We start from the raw sequence: 18,866 nt of genomic DNA, 5'->3' as shown, positions 1-18,866 counted from the left end.
TGTGAGATGAAGGGCAAGAAGGTTATGCTGGAACAGTATAAAATGTTGGTTAGGTTATACCTGGGGCCCTGTATGAAGTTCTAGCTCAACACATTGTTGGAAGGACATGATTGTACAGAGAATGTGGAAGGTATTTACATGGATGCTCCTTGGGCAGGAGGGTCTGAACTATGAAGAAAGATTGAATTGGTGGGGGAGCAGTGAGGATTGAGCTGGGATAATATAGAGGTATATATGATCATAAGGGCATAGACCGGATGGGTAAGAAGGCATTTTTCCCATTAGTAGAGAGGTCAATTACCAGGCGATGTAGATTTAAGGTAAGAGGCAGAAGGCTAAGAGGAGGATTGAGGAGAAACCTTGTTCATCAGAGAGTAGTGAGCACCTGGAGCTCACTGCCTGAAAGTTAGATTGCAATCCTGGTAACATTTAATCTGTATGTAGATATTCACTTGCATTATTATGGCCTCCAGCTCTATGGGCCAAAAGCTGCAAAATATGATTAATGTAGTTAGATCTTTGCTGACAGGTACAAACATAATGGGCCAAATGGCCTCCATCTGTGCTGTAAACCTCTATGAGTCTATTTGTTATAGTTTCTTGAAATTATAAAACTCTTCCTTTAATCTAACACAGGAGAGGCTCAGTGATTAGCACTGCTGTCTCACAGTGCCAGAGATCCATTTCGAACCCACCCTTAGGTGACTGTCTGTGTGGAGTTTGCACATTCTCCCCATGTCTGTGTGGGTTTCCTGTGGGAGCTCTGGTTTCCTCCCACAGTCCAAAGATGTGCAGGATAGGCGGTTTGGCTGTGCCAAATTGCCCACAGTGTTCAGGCACGTATAGGGTAGGTAGATTAGCCATGGGAAATGCAGGGGCACAGGGACAGGCTGGGTTGGTGTGGACTCGATGGGCCAAATGGACTGCTTCCACACTGTACGGATTCTATGATTAATCTTTAACTTCCTTTGTGAGCCACAGATGTGTCATTATTGCTGTGTTTTTATTTGTCAATGGAATGTACTTTGGTTGAACTATTTCAATTGATTCTTTAAATGTTTCCCACTTTGCCTTTACAGTAATACATTTTAGTCTATTTATCCAATTAGTCTTAGTTGGCTCTCCTCTCATACCCACGTAATTTGCTTTGTTTAAGTTTCTTGTTTGTCTATGGAATACATCACTTTCAACGTTAAAATAGAATTTAATGGAATTGCAATCACTATTTCCCAGAGGATATTTTCCTGTTTCATTAAAGGTTAACCTCACTTCACTGCACCACATAACATCTAAGATAACGTTATCCCTGGTTGGTTCCGCAATGTATTGCGCCAGGAAATTGTCATGAAAATATTCTGCAAACTGATCTTCTGCAGTGATTTCGCCAATTTGATTGTTCCAGTCAAAATGAAGATTAAAATCCCCAACAATTATCATATTGCCACTTTTACAAGGTCCAATATTTTCTTGTATAATGCTCTGTCTACTGTTACAATTGCAGCAGGATCCCTAAAAACTGCTCCCACCAGCATTTTCTGATTCTTGCTATCCATAATGTCCAACCATACCAATTCCACTTCATGATCTTCATAGCCCAGATCCTTTCTTACTAATGCTCATATGTCATCCTTTGCTACCAGGGCTGCTCTCCTCCTTTGCTATTCTCTCTGTCTCTCTGAAATATTTCCCACCCTGACTACCTTGCATCATGTCTCTGTAATGCCAATTATATCTCAACCACTTATCTCTATTTGTGCCATTAACCTGTCTATCTCATTGCAGATGCTTCTTTCACTCAAAGAGTTAAAATTTCATTTTTTAAAAAAATTCTATTTCCTGTAATGACTTTACTCATTGAAACATTGGCATGCTACTTTCCAGCACTAAAAGACATTGTTCTAAAATATAATACAAAAGCAAACTACTGACAATTCTGAGAATCTGAAGTGAAGAAAAACAGAAAATCTTGGAAATATTCAGCAGGTTAGATGGAGAAAGAAAATTTTCAGATTGATGACCTTTTTATCTATCTGAAATATTAATTTTATTTCTCTCTCCAGAAGTGCTGTCTGACTTGATGAGTATTTCCAGCACTTTCTGTTCTCATGACACAGAAATTCATCTGTGATGGAGCAAGTATGGTGGCATTTTAATGGTTCCTTTGGACTATAAGTTTGAACGCTAAAGGAATCAATCAGTATCACAATAGAGCAGGGGCACTGGGTTGAGGCAGAAAGTCAGCCATGATCTGATTCAATAGTACAGCAAGTTCAAAGGGTTTTATGCATATTCCTGCTTCCATTTTTTTGAGCTTTGTTAGTATTGATGGAAAGGAGTTTGAACAACAAAATAATTCCAAAGTGAATACTGAGAGATTTCACCTTCCAGTCTTGGATCTGAGAGCTGAATCTTTCAGGCCTGGAGGAGGTGAAGCTGGAAGCACAATTAAACAGATGGGGAGGAAGCCTATCCAATTCCCAATTCTTCTTAACTCCACACAAATTAAGTTTGTGATGGGAAGGTCCATTGCCAACTTTCCTATCCAAACACACATGGAGACCCTAAGTGGATAATTAATGACCTTGTCAGGGCCTCAGCTTGTCACTGCTGGGGCTAACCCAGGTGTATGCTGCTCTATAAGCAACCATACTCCCACCTCTCCCTGACCCCCAGGGTAAGGAGTGTGCGATCATTCTTTACTCATCAGCTTGGGTGAGCTGTCAATGGAAGGCACCCTGTGCTGAACAGATCTGAGATGATAATCCTCTGCTCCAGCTGAGAGCCTCAGCAGTGAAAACCAATACCCTTCCTCCTCCCTGACATATCTTCTACGTTTAGCCATGGCCTGATCTCCAGGAGTTACATTGCCAGCATAAGCTAAGCCTAGGAGAGGGACTTTCATGCCCTGGGAACTGATACTGGATAAAGACCTACTTGCTGACCCCTTAAGGCCCTGATGTTCCAAAAATATGACAGTCCTTTCTCTCGTTTTCTTGGTAATGTGCAAGACACCTGCCAAACCTGCAAGATTCTGCCCATAGTTTCTCACATAGTTTGAAGGTATTATAAATATTTTCCATTATATCATTAGGTTTAATGCAGCTACAGAAAGGGAAAATTAACAAATTACGGGAAGAATAACTAATCGAGAGACAGCCAACTTCAATGGAGTAAGAATGGAACAGGATCAAATAAATTGGAGTCAAAAGTTGGGAGGAAGAACTATACCAGAACAATGGGCAACCTTCAAAGAAGAGATGGCTTGGATATGGTCGTCGTATTTTCCCTCAAAAGGGAAGAGCAAAGCAAACAAATCCAGAGCTCACTAGATAAGAAAAAGAGGTAGAATTTATGATAAGAAAGAAAAACTGTGTTTAACATAGATGTTGGGTGGAAGTTAGAATTCCGAATCAGGCAGTACATCAAAGTTTCAGAGGAATAGTGAAAAAGCAAATGGGTGAAACAAGACAAAGAGCGAATATGAAACGAGGTTGCGGTTAACGTAAGTGGGATTTCCAAACTCTTTGATTGGCACATTATTAATAAAAAGGTGATAAAGGGAGCAATGTAGTAAATTGGGCACCAAACGTTGGACTTATGCATGGCTACAAGGGGCGTAGCTGAAATAATGAATGAATGCTATTCATCCAACTTTAACAAGAGTCTACCCAGACCATAGTGGTGAAACAGGAGGAAACTGAATTGACAGGAACTAGGTAGTTGGTCTATACTTAAAGTTGACAAAGCACTGGAAGTGATGAGATGCAATCAAGCATATTGAGGGAAATGAGAAGGAGAATGGGAATTGCAGAGGCTTTGACTATTTTTCAGTCTTCTTTTGACTTTGAATTGTTGCCATGATGCTGCAGAATAGTAACTGTTTCACCCTTGCTTTTAAAAAAAGATGCAAGATTAAGCTAAGCAAATGCAGTTCAAGTTTTATTAACAGGGAAATGGAGTACGCAAGCAAGGAGGTTAATGTTGCATTTATATAAGACATTGATTTGGCCTCAGTTGGAGTACTGTGCCCAGTTATGGACTCCACATTTTAGGATAGATGGGAGGCAGCGCAGAAGAGATTTCTGAGAATGCTCTCAGGGATGAAGAATTTCAGTTACGAAGACAGGTTGGAGAAGCTGATACTGTTTTCTTTGGAGAGGAGAAGGTTGGAAGGAAATCTGATTAAAATATTCAAAATCATGGCAGGTCTGGACAGAGCAAACAGGGGATCAAGTATTTCCACTCATGGAAGGATGAAGAATGGGAAGGCAGAGACTGGTCAAACATTGCCCGATTTGGTGGATATTATAGAAGTTATTTTGAGAGTTCCCCAGTATGCAGTATTGAAGACAATAATTTGAATTTGTGAAAGTGGGATGAATAATTTATTTTGTCACTAACTTTAATGGATTTTACAATGTAAGCAATTAGGGTTTGATCTCAGTAGAAAGAAAATACTTTTTTTTCATAAAACCCTCTAGACATGTAATAAATGTTTTAAATTAAAACCTATTTACAGTTATGAATAATAAAACAACATACTGCATTGTGAAAATATTCATATGAAAGGATAAACTGAGCAAATAAAATCTATTAACTCCTTGTGGACTGCTGGCACTTTTCTGCACTATGTCCAAAAAATCTCCGTTTCTGCTCAGAGTGAACTGCAACTTGCAAATATACAGAACAACCTTGGTTATCCAAACATCAATTATCCGAATTTTGGATTATCCAAACAATATCTCAAGGTCCCATTAAAACGTTATCCAAGCAATCAGTTATCTGAACATAATAGTCTCCACCCATCTCGTTCGGATAATCGAGGTTCTGTATTCAAAATTAGGTTGAAGAAGTGTCATTTTGGAGCAGACACATGACTGAAAAATGTCTGTTTCTCTGAAACGTTGAACACAAAGGAGAATAAAGAATGTCCTTCAGCCCTCTAAGAATTAATTATAAGAGGGCCAGTTGAAAACAGAGATTGCTTATACAGCACTGAGAGCTCTGGCTGCACATTCTCTGCTTTTATGAAAGGGGTGTGATCCGCTGGGTCTTGGTAACATAAATGGATGTTGTTATGTATAAAACACTCCTCCAGATTTATAAAGCCAACCCAGTGCATGATAATTAAGACCTTGTGTCAAATTCAACAAGTAAACTGTAATATTTAATTCAAGCAAACTTTGCAGTTAGGTGCAATACAGTGAAGGACTTACAAATGGCATCTTTGCCACACCTATAACTTAGTGTGAAATTAATGATTGGCAATGGAGGTGGGATTGTACCTGGGTCTTACCATTTCCTTCTAACCTATTAATTTATGACTGATGAAAAGCATCCAAACAGGGCCAAAGTAGAAACAATAATTTGACAGCATCAATGTGATGCAAACTCAAAGTCACTTGCATTACCTATGAGCTACAATGGAACAAAATGCACAGTCATTGCTGTAATTGGAAGCTTTAGCATGAATGTCTACCTTGGTGATTTGAGCTTGAAATGTCCCACTAGCAACAATCACAATGTGTAAATATTAGAGGAATTAAAGTTATTGCAGTGTTATTATGTGTGCCTACACTTTAATTATGCGTGACATTTACTTGATGCTGACAATAGGATTCTGCAATTCACATACTCTAAAAGCTTTGCTGGTGTCACTCGCATAGGGAATGAATACATTTTCAGCGCATCCATAATTCTTTTAATTTTTGACAACTCAAATTAACTCATAGTAGGTATTTTGTACTCAAAAACACCCTCTGGGGTAGGCAATTCTTAAATCTTCACCAAACATAGGACCAATGAGATCTTGATATCATCCATATCAAATTTGTAAATCTGCTAGACAGATCTTGGAACAGCTGTCCTTGTTTGTACTGTTGTCATTAGGATCCTGGCGGAAAATACAGTGTTATCCAGTTTATCACCAATGCCTTTTGTAAAAAGCCGACAGCTTTCCAAGTATCTGCTTGCAGCAATCTGGACATTGACCAACATCAACTCAAACTTCCAAGGCCTATTGCAAGGTTATATCATTGACAGGTAGATAATTATTTCTTTATTTACATAGACTACGGTCAAATAAATCTCTTGAACACCTATTTGTTTAACACTTCTACGAACCTGAGATGATAAGAGAGATTTTACTATGCTCTGAATCTCTTTATGCTTTTTATACCTGCCACCTCCTTCCACAAAACCACACAATTCAACAAGTCTGTGGAATGCTGAGCTGGTACAAAGCAAGTAAGGTTCTAGAAGAGGTATGATGTAATGGCCTTTCATTGTAGCACGAAGTTTGGAAGCTAATCATTTGGCTGAGCTCAGCAAGTGGAATATGAGATCTCCTACAACTTTGCTATTGTGTTGTCCATGGGAACAACATACATTTCTTCAACATTAAGCTATAAATTTTACTGTGCAAGTCCAAAATGTAGACCTTCATGGCATCAACTGAGTTGTGGATTGTCATCTATGGAATGTCAGATAAATCAACTATCATTACTCATGTTCTTTAATTCCTTCAATGTACATTAGTCTTTGACCAGCTGAAGAAGACATGGATAAGCAAAGCCACCATTGTGCATTGCATTTATTTAAGTATTGTACTATCAAACATCATTGACCATGAGGTGATCAGATGGACATTCTATCAGAAATATGATTCATCCCTCTGCCCATCTAGGTAAGTTGCAACTGAAAAGCTATGGGATCATTTTAAACTTGAAGAGTAAAAGGCACTTCTTAGCTCTTCATTTCTTTTTGTAGTCATCCTATAATTCCTGCTTGATGTCAATATGAACTGAATATGATTTACTAGAAGTTACTTTTTTTCTGAGTCTTTTCTCTGCCATTGATCAACAAAACAATGCTTTATGATAATCACATTGAGAGATGTATAATAATGATATGATTTTCTGACAAGTTTGTTTCTATTTAATGAGTATGTTATACTACAAATGCATGTACACCAGTAAGAGAGTAAAGGAATCTCTCTGAATCTGCACTACCTTTCTCCTTTTCTATCCTCACAAGTCATCGGGCGTGTTCCTGGCTTGCTGTTGGTCAGTGCTTCCCAGATGGTCACCTAGAAAGTAAAACGAATAATAAATAAGGTGAATAAAGTTGGAAGCATGATACCTGTCCAAAATCTGAACTGACCTAAAACTACAAATTGCACTTTTTAAAAAATAAAATCCTACTTTCCTCCCAATGCTACTGCAGGTGCCTGCTTTGTCCAAGACACATTTTGGTAACCAGCGTTGTAACAGACACCTTAATCTACTTGTAAAATTAACCAAAGTCTTCTGAGAAAGGGATCAACATGTGAAGTGGCTTTTTAAATCACATCATTGGAGGCAAAGTTTTGTAATCATTTAAAAGGTGACAGGATGGTGTGGTGAGAGACCTGCGTAGGTTTTGTCTTAAGAGATGAACTTGAAAGGGTTAAATAGTGTTTTTTTCATTAGTTTCAATCTTGTAAGTAAGGAAACTGATTGCCTTGTACTTGGGCAAATGAAAAACAACACAATTGAAAAATCAAAGATCAAGTTAGTGAATGTCCAAAAATGATGACACTGCACAGCACTGCATCTTAACATATTGTGAAATCTGGAGTAGCAATTATCTCAGCAGTTCATTCATTGCTCTGCAACTTGAAAAAAACCATCTGTCTCTCTGATTGAAAGTCATATTACAAAACGTTACTGCTCATTGTCATGATAAAAATTCTCATCCCAGGTCAGGATGATATTGATGGAGAATAATGTTATAAAACCAAGAGACCTGCTGGTTCAGGTGAAATTTGCATCACAAGTAGACAGGATCACTAAAAAGGCATTTAGCACGTTTGCCTTCATTACTCAGTTGGAGTAGAAAAGGTTTGGAAGGATATGGGCCAAAAGCACGCAATTGGAACTTGTTAAGTTTGGCAACAAGGTCGGCATGGACTAGAGTCATGGAGTCATTGAAATATACAACACTGTGGCACATCTGGCTTCTCGGCCTTTTGGCTCGGAATATGTGTAGTTCCTGAGGAAGCGATTCTGTGCGAGTGCTGCAGGTTTGATGCAGCGGACGTGTGCTGGCGGGGGAGAAACCCCGGGGATCGTGTTGCGAGTCGTTGGAGCTGCTGGAGGCCATCGCTGGATCGTGATTGGACATTGGAGGATCGTTTGGTTGTGCTGACTTGCTTTTGGTGGATCTTTATGCTGGCTTCGGCCTAACACCAATTCAGGTACCAGCCAACCTCAGAGCTATGGCCTCAGCAGCCGCTCGCAACCCTGGCTAGGGCATTCGCAACACAGTCAGGGCGACTGTGAAGAAGGTGGAGGAGCACACACCAGTCGATCGAACAGTGTTTGTGAAGATTTTGCTGGAGTGCTGCGGGTTTGAAGTGGCGGACGTGTACTGCCTGCAGGATTTCCCTGCGGCAGGCTATTTCAACGTGACCTTCAGGAGCGTGAAGAATTGCGAGCAGCTCCTAAAGGTCTTCAAGGAGAAGGAAGGGGAACCTCTATTCTCCATCTTGTCGGCGGTCCCGTTGTGTGTGCTTCCTGCGCAGAGGAGTCGGGTTGTAACAATCCAGATGTACAACCCTCACGTCCCAGCAGCAGATGTCCTGACCTTCTTGAGAAGATACGTCCAGGTTGAGGGAGAGAGTACCGAGGTGGTTGATCCTTTCGGGATCTGGACCAGCAAAAGACAGATCAGGGTAACCCTGAGGGTCGATGCCAGTGGGAACATCCTCCACCCACCCTCCAGCTTTGCCATCGGAGGAAGCAGAGGTTACCTGACGTACGCAGGGCAGCGAAAAGTGTGCCGAACCTGCGGGAGATCAGGCCACATGGTGGCGGATTGTAAGGTGACCGTCTGCCGAAACTGCAAGCAGGAAGGCCACCCGACCAAGGAATGTAAGGAGGCCAAGAACTATAATCTGTGCGGAGAGGCGGGCCACATGTACAAGGCCTGCCCAAGACGAGGGCCGCCACCTACGCACAGTTGGCCGGAGGTGGCAACACGAGCCGTGGACCGCCTAAGACCAGCACGGTACCACAAACTAGCACAGGAACGGTGTCTGGAGGCACCCAGAAGGAAGGGCAGGCTGTAGCAGAGCAGACGGCAGACAGCGGGGAGGTGCAGCAGCCGATCCAAGCTCCTTCAGGACAGACGGAGGAAATGGAAGAGAAGGGATCAAAGGAGGCAGAGGATTGGATTACTGTCAAAAGCAGGAAGAGGAAACCTCCCAAAGCCACCCAGAGAGGGGGGAAGCGACACCTACACGGCGAGGATACAGGCAGCTCTTCCGACAGTGAGGACGGGCGCAAGTAGGGTCGTCACCAGAGGAAGAGACAGAGCGCCGTGGGGAAAAAGGAGGGCAGCACCGCCCAAGCAGGAAAAGACGATCCCTCTGAGGGGACGGGTAAAGCCCTCCCCGCACCCGGTGAGAACCAAGAGGTACCCACCGGCCCACAGCTCCAGGTAACTGGGAGCAGCGGTCCTGTGACAGCCCCGCTGTCAGATGGAGAACTGGACTATGCAGAGCCTGGGCCCGACCCAAAGACACCAGAGCGGGGAAATGGCTTCAGCGTGGAGCCGGACAGCTACCTCAGCCCTGGGAAGGTCCAGCAGTTTGCCGTCACCACGGGGATGCACACAGCTACCCCAGAGAGGCAAGACCAGCAACAAATAGACAGTGTAAACTGTTAAAATGGGGTTAAAAATTGCCAGCATCAATGTGCGTAGCATCAAATCGGCTACACGATGTGTTTCTACGCTGGCCTTCCTGGCCAACGTTAATGCCGACGTCCTGTTTCTGCAGGAGTGTGGGATACCGCACCTCAGCAGCTACAGGAGATGGTCGAGCTTGTGGGCCCATGGGCCGTCAGTTTGGTCGGGGGGGGCAACGATAGCCGCGCCTCCGCCCTGGGTATCCTGTTGCGAGGAGGCAACTTCACCATCTCCAAGGTTAAGGAGGTGGTGGGGCGCCTCCTCGTCGCCGATGTCATGTACAGGAATGCTTCCCTGAGACTGATTAATGTGTACGCCCCAGTGGGTAAGAGTGAACGGTTGGCCGTCCTGCAGCAGCTTCCACTGTTGCTGGCTACGTCCAGGCCGGTCATTCTGGCCGGAGACTTCAACTGTATCATTGATGCAGATGGACGATCCGGCGGGGGGGACAGTAAACTGGACACCACGTCCAGAGCCCTGATGGACACGGTAAAAGATGCCAAGCTGCACGACGTCTTCAGCGCCCCTGCAGACGGAGCGCAGCGTAGATACACCTGGTCACGGGCAGATGGGTCTATCCGCTCAAGGATAGATTACCTGTTTGTGTCCCGAACGCTCTCGGTCAGATCCACCGACGTCAAGCCGGTGTTCTTCTCTGACCACTGCCTCCTGCTGGCCGACTATCACCTACAGGATGAGCAGCGGGCTGGTAAGGGAACGTGGAAGCTCAACAGAAAGCTGTTGACCCCGGGAAACAATGAGGAGCTCAAGAGGGACTACGCAGGTTGGAGAACCGTGAAGCCCCTGTTTGAGTCCCCAGCAGACTGGTGGGAAACAGTAAAAGGGAACATCAAGAGGTTCTTCATCATCAAAGGTGTTCAGGAGGCGAGAGAGAGGTAGGGAAAACTGTCCCAGCTCCAGGAAAGTATGCAGAACCTGCTCCTGCTGCAGACGATGGGGGTGGATATCACGGAGGACCTCAAGGAGGTGAAGGGCCAGCAAGCCTCGCTCTTTGCTTCGGAGGCCTCCAAGATAATCTTCCGATCCAGGGTCCGCTCGGTGGAGCAGGACGAGACGTGCTCACGTTTCTTCTTCCAGAAGGTGCACAAAGAGAGCTCCGTGCTCAGCAGCCTGAAGGAAGAAGATAACGTCATCTCAGGCTGACGTCATGAGGACCAGTAAATCCTTCTATGCCAGTCTGTATGACGCGAAGCCGACCGACAGCGCGGCCTCCCAGTCGTTCCTGTCCTCTATCACGGAGGTCTTAGACGACAGAACACGGGAGAGGCTGGACCAGCCACTATCTCTGGATGAGCTGACCAAGGCCCTCGAGTCCTTCGAAAAGAATAAAACTCCCGGAAGTGACGGCTTACCGGTCGAGCTCTATTCCACTCTATGGGACTTGATTGGCCAGGACCTGCTGGAGGTGTATGTCAGTATGCTTCGGGCAGGTACCATGAGTGAATCCATGAGGAAAGGCATTATCACCCTCATCTACAAGCGGAAGGGGGAGAGGGAGGAACTCAAAAGTTGGAGACCAATCTCACTGTTGAATGCGGATTACAAAATTCTGTCAAAGGTAATCACCAACCGGGTCAGGTCTGCTCTGGGGTCGGTGATTCACCCTGACCAAACCTGTGCTGTGCCGGGCAGGAAGATCGCTGAGAGTCTCGCACTCCTCAGGGATACGATCGCCTACGTGCAGGACAAAGGGTTGGACACCTGCCTGATCAGCCTGGACCAGGAGAAAGCCTTTGCCAGGATATCACACACGTATATGAGAGATGTTCTCTCCAAAATGGGCTTTGGGGAGGGAATCTGCAATTGGATCAGACTGCTCTACACCAACATTGTCAGTGCAGTCTCAATCAATGGGTGGGAATCAGATAGCTTCCCAGTCAGATCTGGAGTCAGGCAGGGTTGCCCTCTCTCTCCTGCCTTGTTTGTGTGCTGTATAGAGTCATTTGCCGAGTCCATCAGGAGGGATGCGAGCCTGAGAGGGGTGACTATTCCTGGCAGCAGGGGCCTGCAGGTTAAGGCCTCCCTGTACATGATGACGTCGCCGTTTTCTGCTCGGATCCGCTGTCCGTGCACAGACTCATGCGCATATGTGACCAGTTCGAACGGGCCGCAGGGGCCAAGGTAAACCGAGGCAAGAGCGAGGCCATGCTCTTCGGGAACTGGGCCGACCAATCCTCGATCCCCTTCACTGTCAGGACTGACCACCTGAAGGTGCTGGGTATTTGGTTCGGAGGGGCTGGGGCGTGTGCCAAGTCTTGGGAGGAGCGTATCAGTAAAGTGAGGCAGAAACTGGGCAGATGGAAGCTACGGTCGCTCTCCATCGCGGGAAAAAACCTAGTCATCAGGTGTGAGGCACTGTCATTGCTATTATACGTGGCACAGGTCTGGCCTATTCCCAGAACCTGTGCCGCTGCAGTCACCTAGGCCATCTTCCAGTTCATATGGAGGTCAAAGATGGACCGGGTCCGAAGGGACTCGCTGTACAAAGATCTGGGCAACGGGGGAAAAAATACACCCAATGCCACCCTAACCCTGATGGCCACCTTTGTGTGTGGCTGCATCAAGCTGTGCGTGGATCCCCGGTACGAAAACACCAAGTGTCACTACGTACTGAGGTTCTACCTGTCCCCGGTGTTGCGAAGGATGGGCCTGGCCTCGCTGCCGCGGAACGCTCCGAGTAGTTGGACCGTTCCGTATCACCTGTCTTTCGTGGAGAAGTTTATGAAGAAAAACACCTTTGACCACAAGTCCATCAGGAAGTGGTCAGCCCGTAGTGTCCTGGAGACCCTTCGGGAAAAGGAGAGGGCAGATCCTATCGAGCGGTTCCCTGAGCAGACTGTCAAAGCCATTTGGCAGAATGCCTCATCGCCAGAACTTTCCAACAAGCACCAAGACATGGCTTGGCTGGTGGTGAGAAGGGCTCTGCCTGTGAGATCCTTTATGCACACCCAGACTCTCTACCGCACCGCACGCTGCCCTCGAAGCGGCTGCGGGGGGGACGAGACTGTCACACACCTCCTTCTGGAATGTGCCTACGCAGAAGAAGTCTGGAGAGGAATGCAGTGGTGTTTGTCGAGGTTCGTCCCGAGCAGCGCCATGACGCGGGACTCCGTGCTCTACGGACTGTTCCCCGGGACGCACACCGAGACGAACATCAACTGTGCCTGGAGGATCATCAACTCGGTGAAGGACGCTCTCTGGGCGGTCCGAAACCTGTTGATCTTCCAGCTGAAGGAGTTGACCCCGACTGAGTGCTGCAGACTGGCACATTCCAAGGTCCAGGACTACGTGTTGAGGGATGCGCTGAAGCTTGGGGCAGCTGCCGCCAAGGCGCGGTGGGGAAAGACCACCGTGTAACATCTGCCTGCCTAACGAAGAACAGGGGGCCCGCGCAGTCATTTGGGCTCTGCTGACGCCTCAGCTAAAAATGTAATCGTACAGACCTGTAAATAGGAATGATTACTCTGTTTCCTGTAAATGTAAATGGAATGTTTATATATGTATGGCATGTCCAACTGTACAGACCATTAAAGTATTTTATGAATAAAGTATATTTTTGAAATAAAAAGTCATAGAAATATACAGCACGGAAACAGACCCTTCAGTCCAATTCATCCATGCTGACCAGATATCCTAAATTAATTTAGTCCCATTTTCAGGCACTTGGCCCATACCCTCTAAGCCCTTCCTATTCATGTACCCATCTGGATGTCTTTTAAATGCTGTAATTGTACCAGCCTCCACCACTTCCTCTGACAGGTCATTCAATACACACACTACCTTTTGCATGAGAAGGTTGCCCTTTAGATTAGATTACTTACAGTGTGGAAACAGGCCCTTCGGCCCAACAAGTCCACACTGACCCGCAACCCACCCATTCCCTACATTTACCCCTTCACCTAACACTACGGGCAATTTAGCATGGCCAATTCACCTGACCTGCACATCTTTGGACTGTGGGAGGAAACCGGAGCACCCGGAGGAAACCCATGCAGACACTGGGAGAATGTGCGACCTCCACACAGTCAGTCGCCTGAATCGGGAATTGAACCCGGGTCTCTGGCGCTGTGAGGCAGAAGTGCTAACCAGTGTGCCACCCATTTAAAAGGTTCCTTTTAAATTTTTCCCCTCTCACCCTTTAGTTCTGGACTCCCCCAACCCAGGGAAAAGACCTTGTCTATTTACCCTATCCATGCCCCTCAAGGTTTTATAAAAATCTATAAGGTCATCTGTCAGCCTCCGACACTCCAGGGAAAACAGCCCCAGCCTATTCAGCCTCTCCCTATAGCTCAGATCCTCCAACGCTGGCAACATCCCTGCAAATTTTTTCTGAACCCTTTCAAGTTTCACAACATCCTTCTGATAGTAGTTGGGCCGAAGGGTCTGTTTCCATTCTGTATGACACTATGACTCCAATACACTACTTGTGTATACAAAAATGACCTCCTATTAATGTTGTACATTGTGAAGCCAAGTGTGAGTATTTATTTATTTGGAGCTAGTGGAAAGAGAGCAGCTCTTGAGGAAATTCTTGGCTCAAGTATTTTATGTTTCTTCCAAAATTGTCATGCCTCCTAATTACAAATGTTTTGGCTATTGCTGTTTGATCTGGATTCAGGAAGAAATTAACTCAGGATTTAGAAGAATAAATGTGCTGTGGACTTAATGCAAAACAAAATGCATGTATATAGTGCTTTACCAGATCTTCAGGTTACCCTGGATGTAAAATTATTTTCCAAGTAATCCATTCAAATAATTATGTAGTAATAAGATCCCAGCTCTGAATCCCTTGTATGAATGTCACTGCACATTAAGAAAACTGCGGCCCTTGGGAATTATTATTGCACTGCCACCAGCTGTCAGCACAAGAATTAACCAGATGCAGAATCAACTCTTGACTACAATTGACATAATCGACAATACCAGTTTTCTTAGTCATAGGAAGTGATTTCAAAGCTATAACCTCATTTAGGGATTTAAATAACAGTTGCTAACTACTCAAACTTCAATCTTATGACATTATTTAAATTGCTCAATTAGATTACTATTCAGCTAATCAGATCCAGGTTTTCATTATTCCTTACATAATTTACTATTATTGCACATCTGAAGCTTCAACTCTTAGACCCAGATGATGTATGAATATTCTCAATCTTCTTGATGTTCAGTCCTTGACTTGTTTTAAAACATTGTGAATTTAAGGTGTAGTACTTGTTTCTAACATCAGACTTTCCTTGCCCTACCTGATCATACTCAGTGCCTGCTTCCAGCAGACTCTGCTGAATAGCGAACTGCAAAAGGTCATCATCCTCCTCCCTCAGAGAATCCCGGTTACTGCCAACCACAGTATAGCCTCTGGGTACTTCAAAGAGCGCTGGGTCCATATCACAGCCACGACATGAAGCTGCCAAGAAAAACTTGCAAACTTAACTTGATGTCACATTGTAAAATAGATTCCATCAGCCACTTTATCATCTTGGATACACACTTAGTCAATAATTATGGGAGAAGCCTTTGAATGTATTGAAATGTAACATGGAAAGTCAAAGGTTTCTTCTGTTTTTAAAGAGATCTTGCGTTTGTATTGGCAAAGTTGGAAACTTCTGAGTTCAAAGACATGGCACAGTTGAATGCCAGGCTGCTATCCTGTTTGATTGTATGATTCTAAGTTCATTGGAAACCCTGTGCCTACTATTCCAAGAATTGAGCTTAAGTTCTGTTGCGCAAGTGTAGACCAATAGGTTTAGTGGTATTAAGATAATCTAACAACACCTTTGATCGTACTATTACATACATCTTAGTTAGCAGATCTAATAAAAGCATTTAGTAAAGACGATACATTGCTTGTAGAGTTGGAATCATACAGTGCAGGAGTTGACTCAGTCCATCTTATCCCTGGTGTTTCTTTGAAAGAACTATCCATTTGACTCATTCCCCTTCACTTTATCTATAGGCTGCTTTTTATTTTCTATTTTTGAGGGTAATCCATTTTGAAAGTTATTGTTAAATCTGCTTCCACCACCATTTCTGAGTGGATTCCCAAAAACCAAACAAAAATTGTATCCACTCTAGTTCTGTTGCTAAATATTTCTTTAAACATATGTCTTTGGGATACCGAATCTTTTGCCAGTTGAAACAGTTCCTTCTTATTCTCTCTTAAGGATCCAATTTTAAACTGTTCAAAATCTCTTCTGCTTTCAAGGGACTATGTCCAGAGTACAATTCTACATATAGCCACTCTCTGGTATTACACAATGATCACAGAGTGAAATTAGCACAGCATTTAGCTCTTGTCATGTCTCAAACCTCTTCTAAACCAATGCCTATACATTTACTTTCAAGAATGGAAAGATTTCACCACTTTCAGGAACACTGTGCTAACTATGTTAGACTAATTACAGTTTGCAGCTAAGTCCAGACCATGAGTACTACTTCATTGCATTTATAAATCCTACAGTGTTTACTTAACGGAGAGGCATGTATTTCCTTTAAGTGATTTTTTCCATTAACAAGACCCATCTAATTTGATGCTTTTATTTTGCTTTAGCATTGTGTTAACGCTGCTGGCTCTTGATAACGTCAATTTAGCTTAGCTGATGGAAATGTGAGAGCAAAGTGGCCAGATTTGTGATGGTTAATGGTCAGAAAGGTTCAGTTAATTAAATAAAAGGGTTCCTCCCACTGCCAGCCTCAAAGAACCCAGCCAGTCTGTCACCACTAACTGGGTAAAACCCTTCTGTTCAGATCTAGCAGGAGACTCACTGGAAGCCTGCTGCACCAGAACAATATAAGATCAGCCACTATGTATCATTACATTCTGAAGCCAGTATAATTTTACTGTTATTGGATTTATGGTTACTAATATGGTTACTAAAATGAAAAAGACTTTTGAAAATTTGTAAACCGATGACTTCACATAAAGGTACATAATTAGTTTTAACAAAATTCAACAGTGATTCCAACAGCACTGCCACTACCTGGGTTTAAGTCTCACTCCAGATTTAAAGGTTGAAATGTTGGCTGACACTCCAGTGCATTGCTGAGTGAGTGATTTTCTGTCAGTGGTACACTCTTCAGATAAGGCCTGAATCCCGAGGCCCTGTCTGCCCTCCCCCAGATCCTTGTGTACTTATTTCAAGTGAACAGCAGGAGAGTTAACCTGGTGTCCTGACAAATCTACTATCTGTCAATCTGCATCATCAAGCCAGATTATCTGATCATCATCACATTGTAATTTGTGGGAGCTGACTGTGTGCATATTGGCTGCTGTGTTTCTAACATTACAACAGTGATGACAACTTCAAAAATACTTCATTGCCTTTACAATCCTTTGGATCAATACAAATTCTTATTGTCCTTCATGAATCACCTTTAATTAACAAAAGTTACATATTAAGACCATAAGACATAGGAGCAGAAATTAAGCCATTCAGCCCATTGAGTCTGCTCTGCCATTCACTCATGGCTGATAAGTTTCTCAACCCCATTCTCCCGCTTTCTCCCCATAACCCTTGATCCCCTTGATACTCAAGAACCTATCTATCTCAGTCTTAAATATACTCAATGACCTGGCCTCCACAGCCTCCTGTGGCAAAGAATTCCATAGATTCACCACTCTCTGGCTGAAGAAGTTTCTCCTTATCTCCATTTTAAAACATCTTCCCTTTACTCTAAGGCTGTGCCCTCAAGTCCTAGTCACTCCTACCAATGGAAGAATCTTCCCAACATCTACTCTGTCCAAGCCATTCAGTATTCTGTATGTTTCAACTAGATCATGATAGACCCAGAGTCCTCAAATGTTCCTCACATGTTAAGCTTTTCATTCCTGGGACCATTCTCATGAACCTCCTCTGAACACACTCCAGGGCCAGTACATCTTTCCTGCGATAAGGGGGCCCAGAACTGCCCACACAATACTCCAAATTGATCTGACCAGAGCCTTATAGAGCCTCAGAAGTACATCCCTGATTTTATATTCAAGTCCTCTCAAAATAAATGCCATCATTGCATTTGCCGTCCTAACTACTGACTCAACCTGCATGTTTACCTTGAGAGAATCCTGGACTAGAATTCCGAGTATCTTTGCATTTCAGACTTCAGAATTTTCTCCCCATTTAGAAAATAGTCCATACCTCTATTCTTCTTACCAAAGTGCATGACCTCATACTTTCCCACGTTGGACTCCATCGTCCACATCTTTATCCACTCTCCTAACCTGTCCAAATGCTTCTGCAGCCTCCCTGCCTCCTCAATGCTAACTGTCCCTCTACCTATCTTTGTATTGTCTGCAAACGTAGCCAGAATGCTCTCAATTCCTTCATCTAGATCGTTAATGTATAAAGTGCAAAGTTATGGTCCCAACACTGAGCCTTGTGGAACACCACTTGTGTCATCCTGAGAAGAACCCTTTTATCCCCAGTCTCTTCTTTCTGCCAGACAGCTAAGCTTCTATCCAATGTGTTATCTAACAATGACACCTCTAACACCATGGGCCCTTATCTTACTCAGTAGCCTCCTGTGCAGCATCTTATATTGGAGAATAAAATATAAACTTTGACCTCAATTCATACACTTCTGCTGATTAAATTCTCATGTCTCAGTGAGACAATGGAGTCCATTCAGGATAATAAAAAGTTAGAGATTACCAACATTAGCTTTAGGTTTTGTTTGGGTTTAACATGTACTGATAAATCATCACCACTTATTTGACTGCTGTAGTTCAGAGATTCTTTAGATGCATGTGATTCTGAGCTGCCAGCTATTTGGTGCTGCCACTGGCAGTGCAAAACTTGGGGAGCAGGAGGCCATGGAATAATATGAAAGCTACTTGCTTGCTTCCTGTTAAAGGGAACTTGTAGTTGAATATGAATGTACTCACTGTGGATTTTCTCTGAAAAACAATACTTTGGACTGAATCTTTTTGCTAAGAATAAGTTACGTCAAGATTTTTGGAGGGTTGTTTGCCCTGAGGCACAGAGGGATAATATGTCTTTGACCTTCCTTTGCTTGCTATTGATCTGTCAACAGCTGATCATTTTCCCCTCTCAAGTAAGTTAAAATAGTTTCTCAATCGGAATTCCCAACAAGCTGTGTCTTCAACGGTCTCCAACCCAGTA

General features: G+C 43.9%; 1 protein-coding gene across 4 annotated transcripts in view; it reads right to left on the bottom strand.

Moving 5' to 3' along the window:
- Nucleotides 1-18,866, bottom strand: part of ankrd13b (ankyrin repeat domain 13B) — a 391,612-nt gene that overhangs the window by 11,979 nt on the left and 360,767 nt on the right. For all 4 annotated transcript variants that reach the window (XM_087977332.1, XM_087977333.1, XM_087977334.1 and 1 more), the window contains 2 exons: nucleotides 14,994-15,154; nucleotides 7,011-7,087 (listed from right to left, as the gene is read on the bottom strand). In XM_087977332.1, the coding sequence (XP_087833458.1) occupies nucleotides 7,011-7,087; nucleotides 14,994-15,154 (238 nt within the window). The remainder of the gene's footprint in view (nucleotides 1-7,010; nucleotides 7,088-14,993; nucleotides 15,155-18,866) is intronic.

The sequence above is a fragment of the Chiloscyllium plagiosum genome, unplaced genomic scaffold (assembly GCF_037043375.1).
Source record: "Chiloscyllium plagiosum isolate Xiang-an unplaced genomic scaffold, Cpla_swu_hap1 HiC_scaffold_31, whole genome shotgun sequence".
In the NCBI taxonomy this organism is placed as follows: domain Eukaryota; kingdom Metazoa; phylum Chordata; class Chondrichthyes; order Orectolobiformes; family Hemiscylliidae; genus Chiloscyllium; species Chiloscyllium plagiosum.
This window is presented reverse-complemented; position numbering and strand designations above follow the sequence as displayed.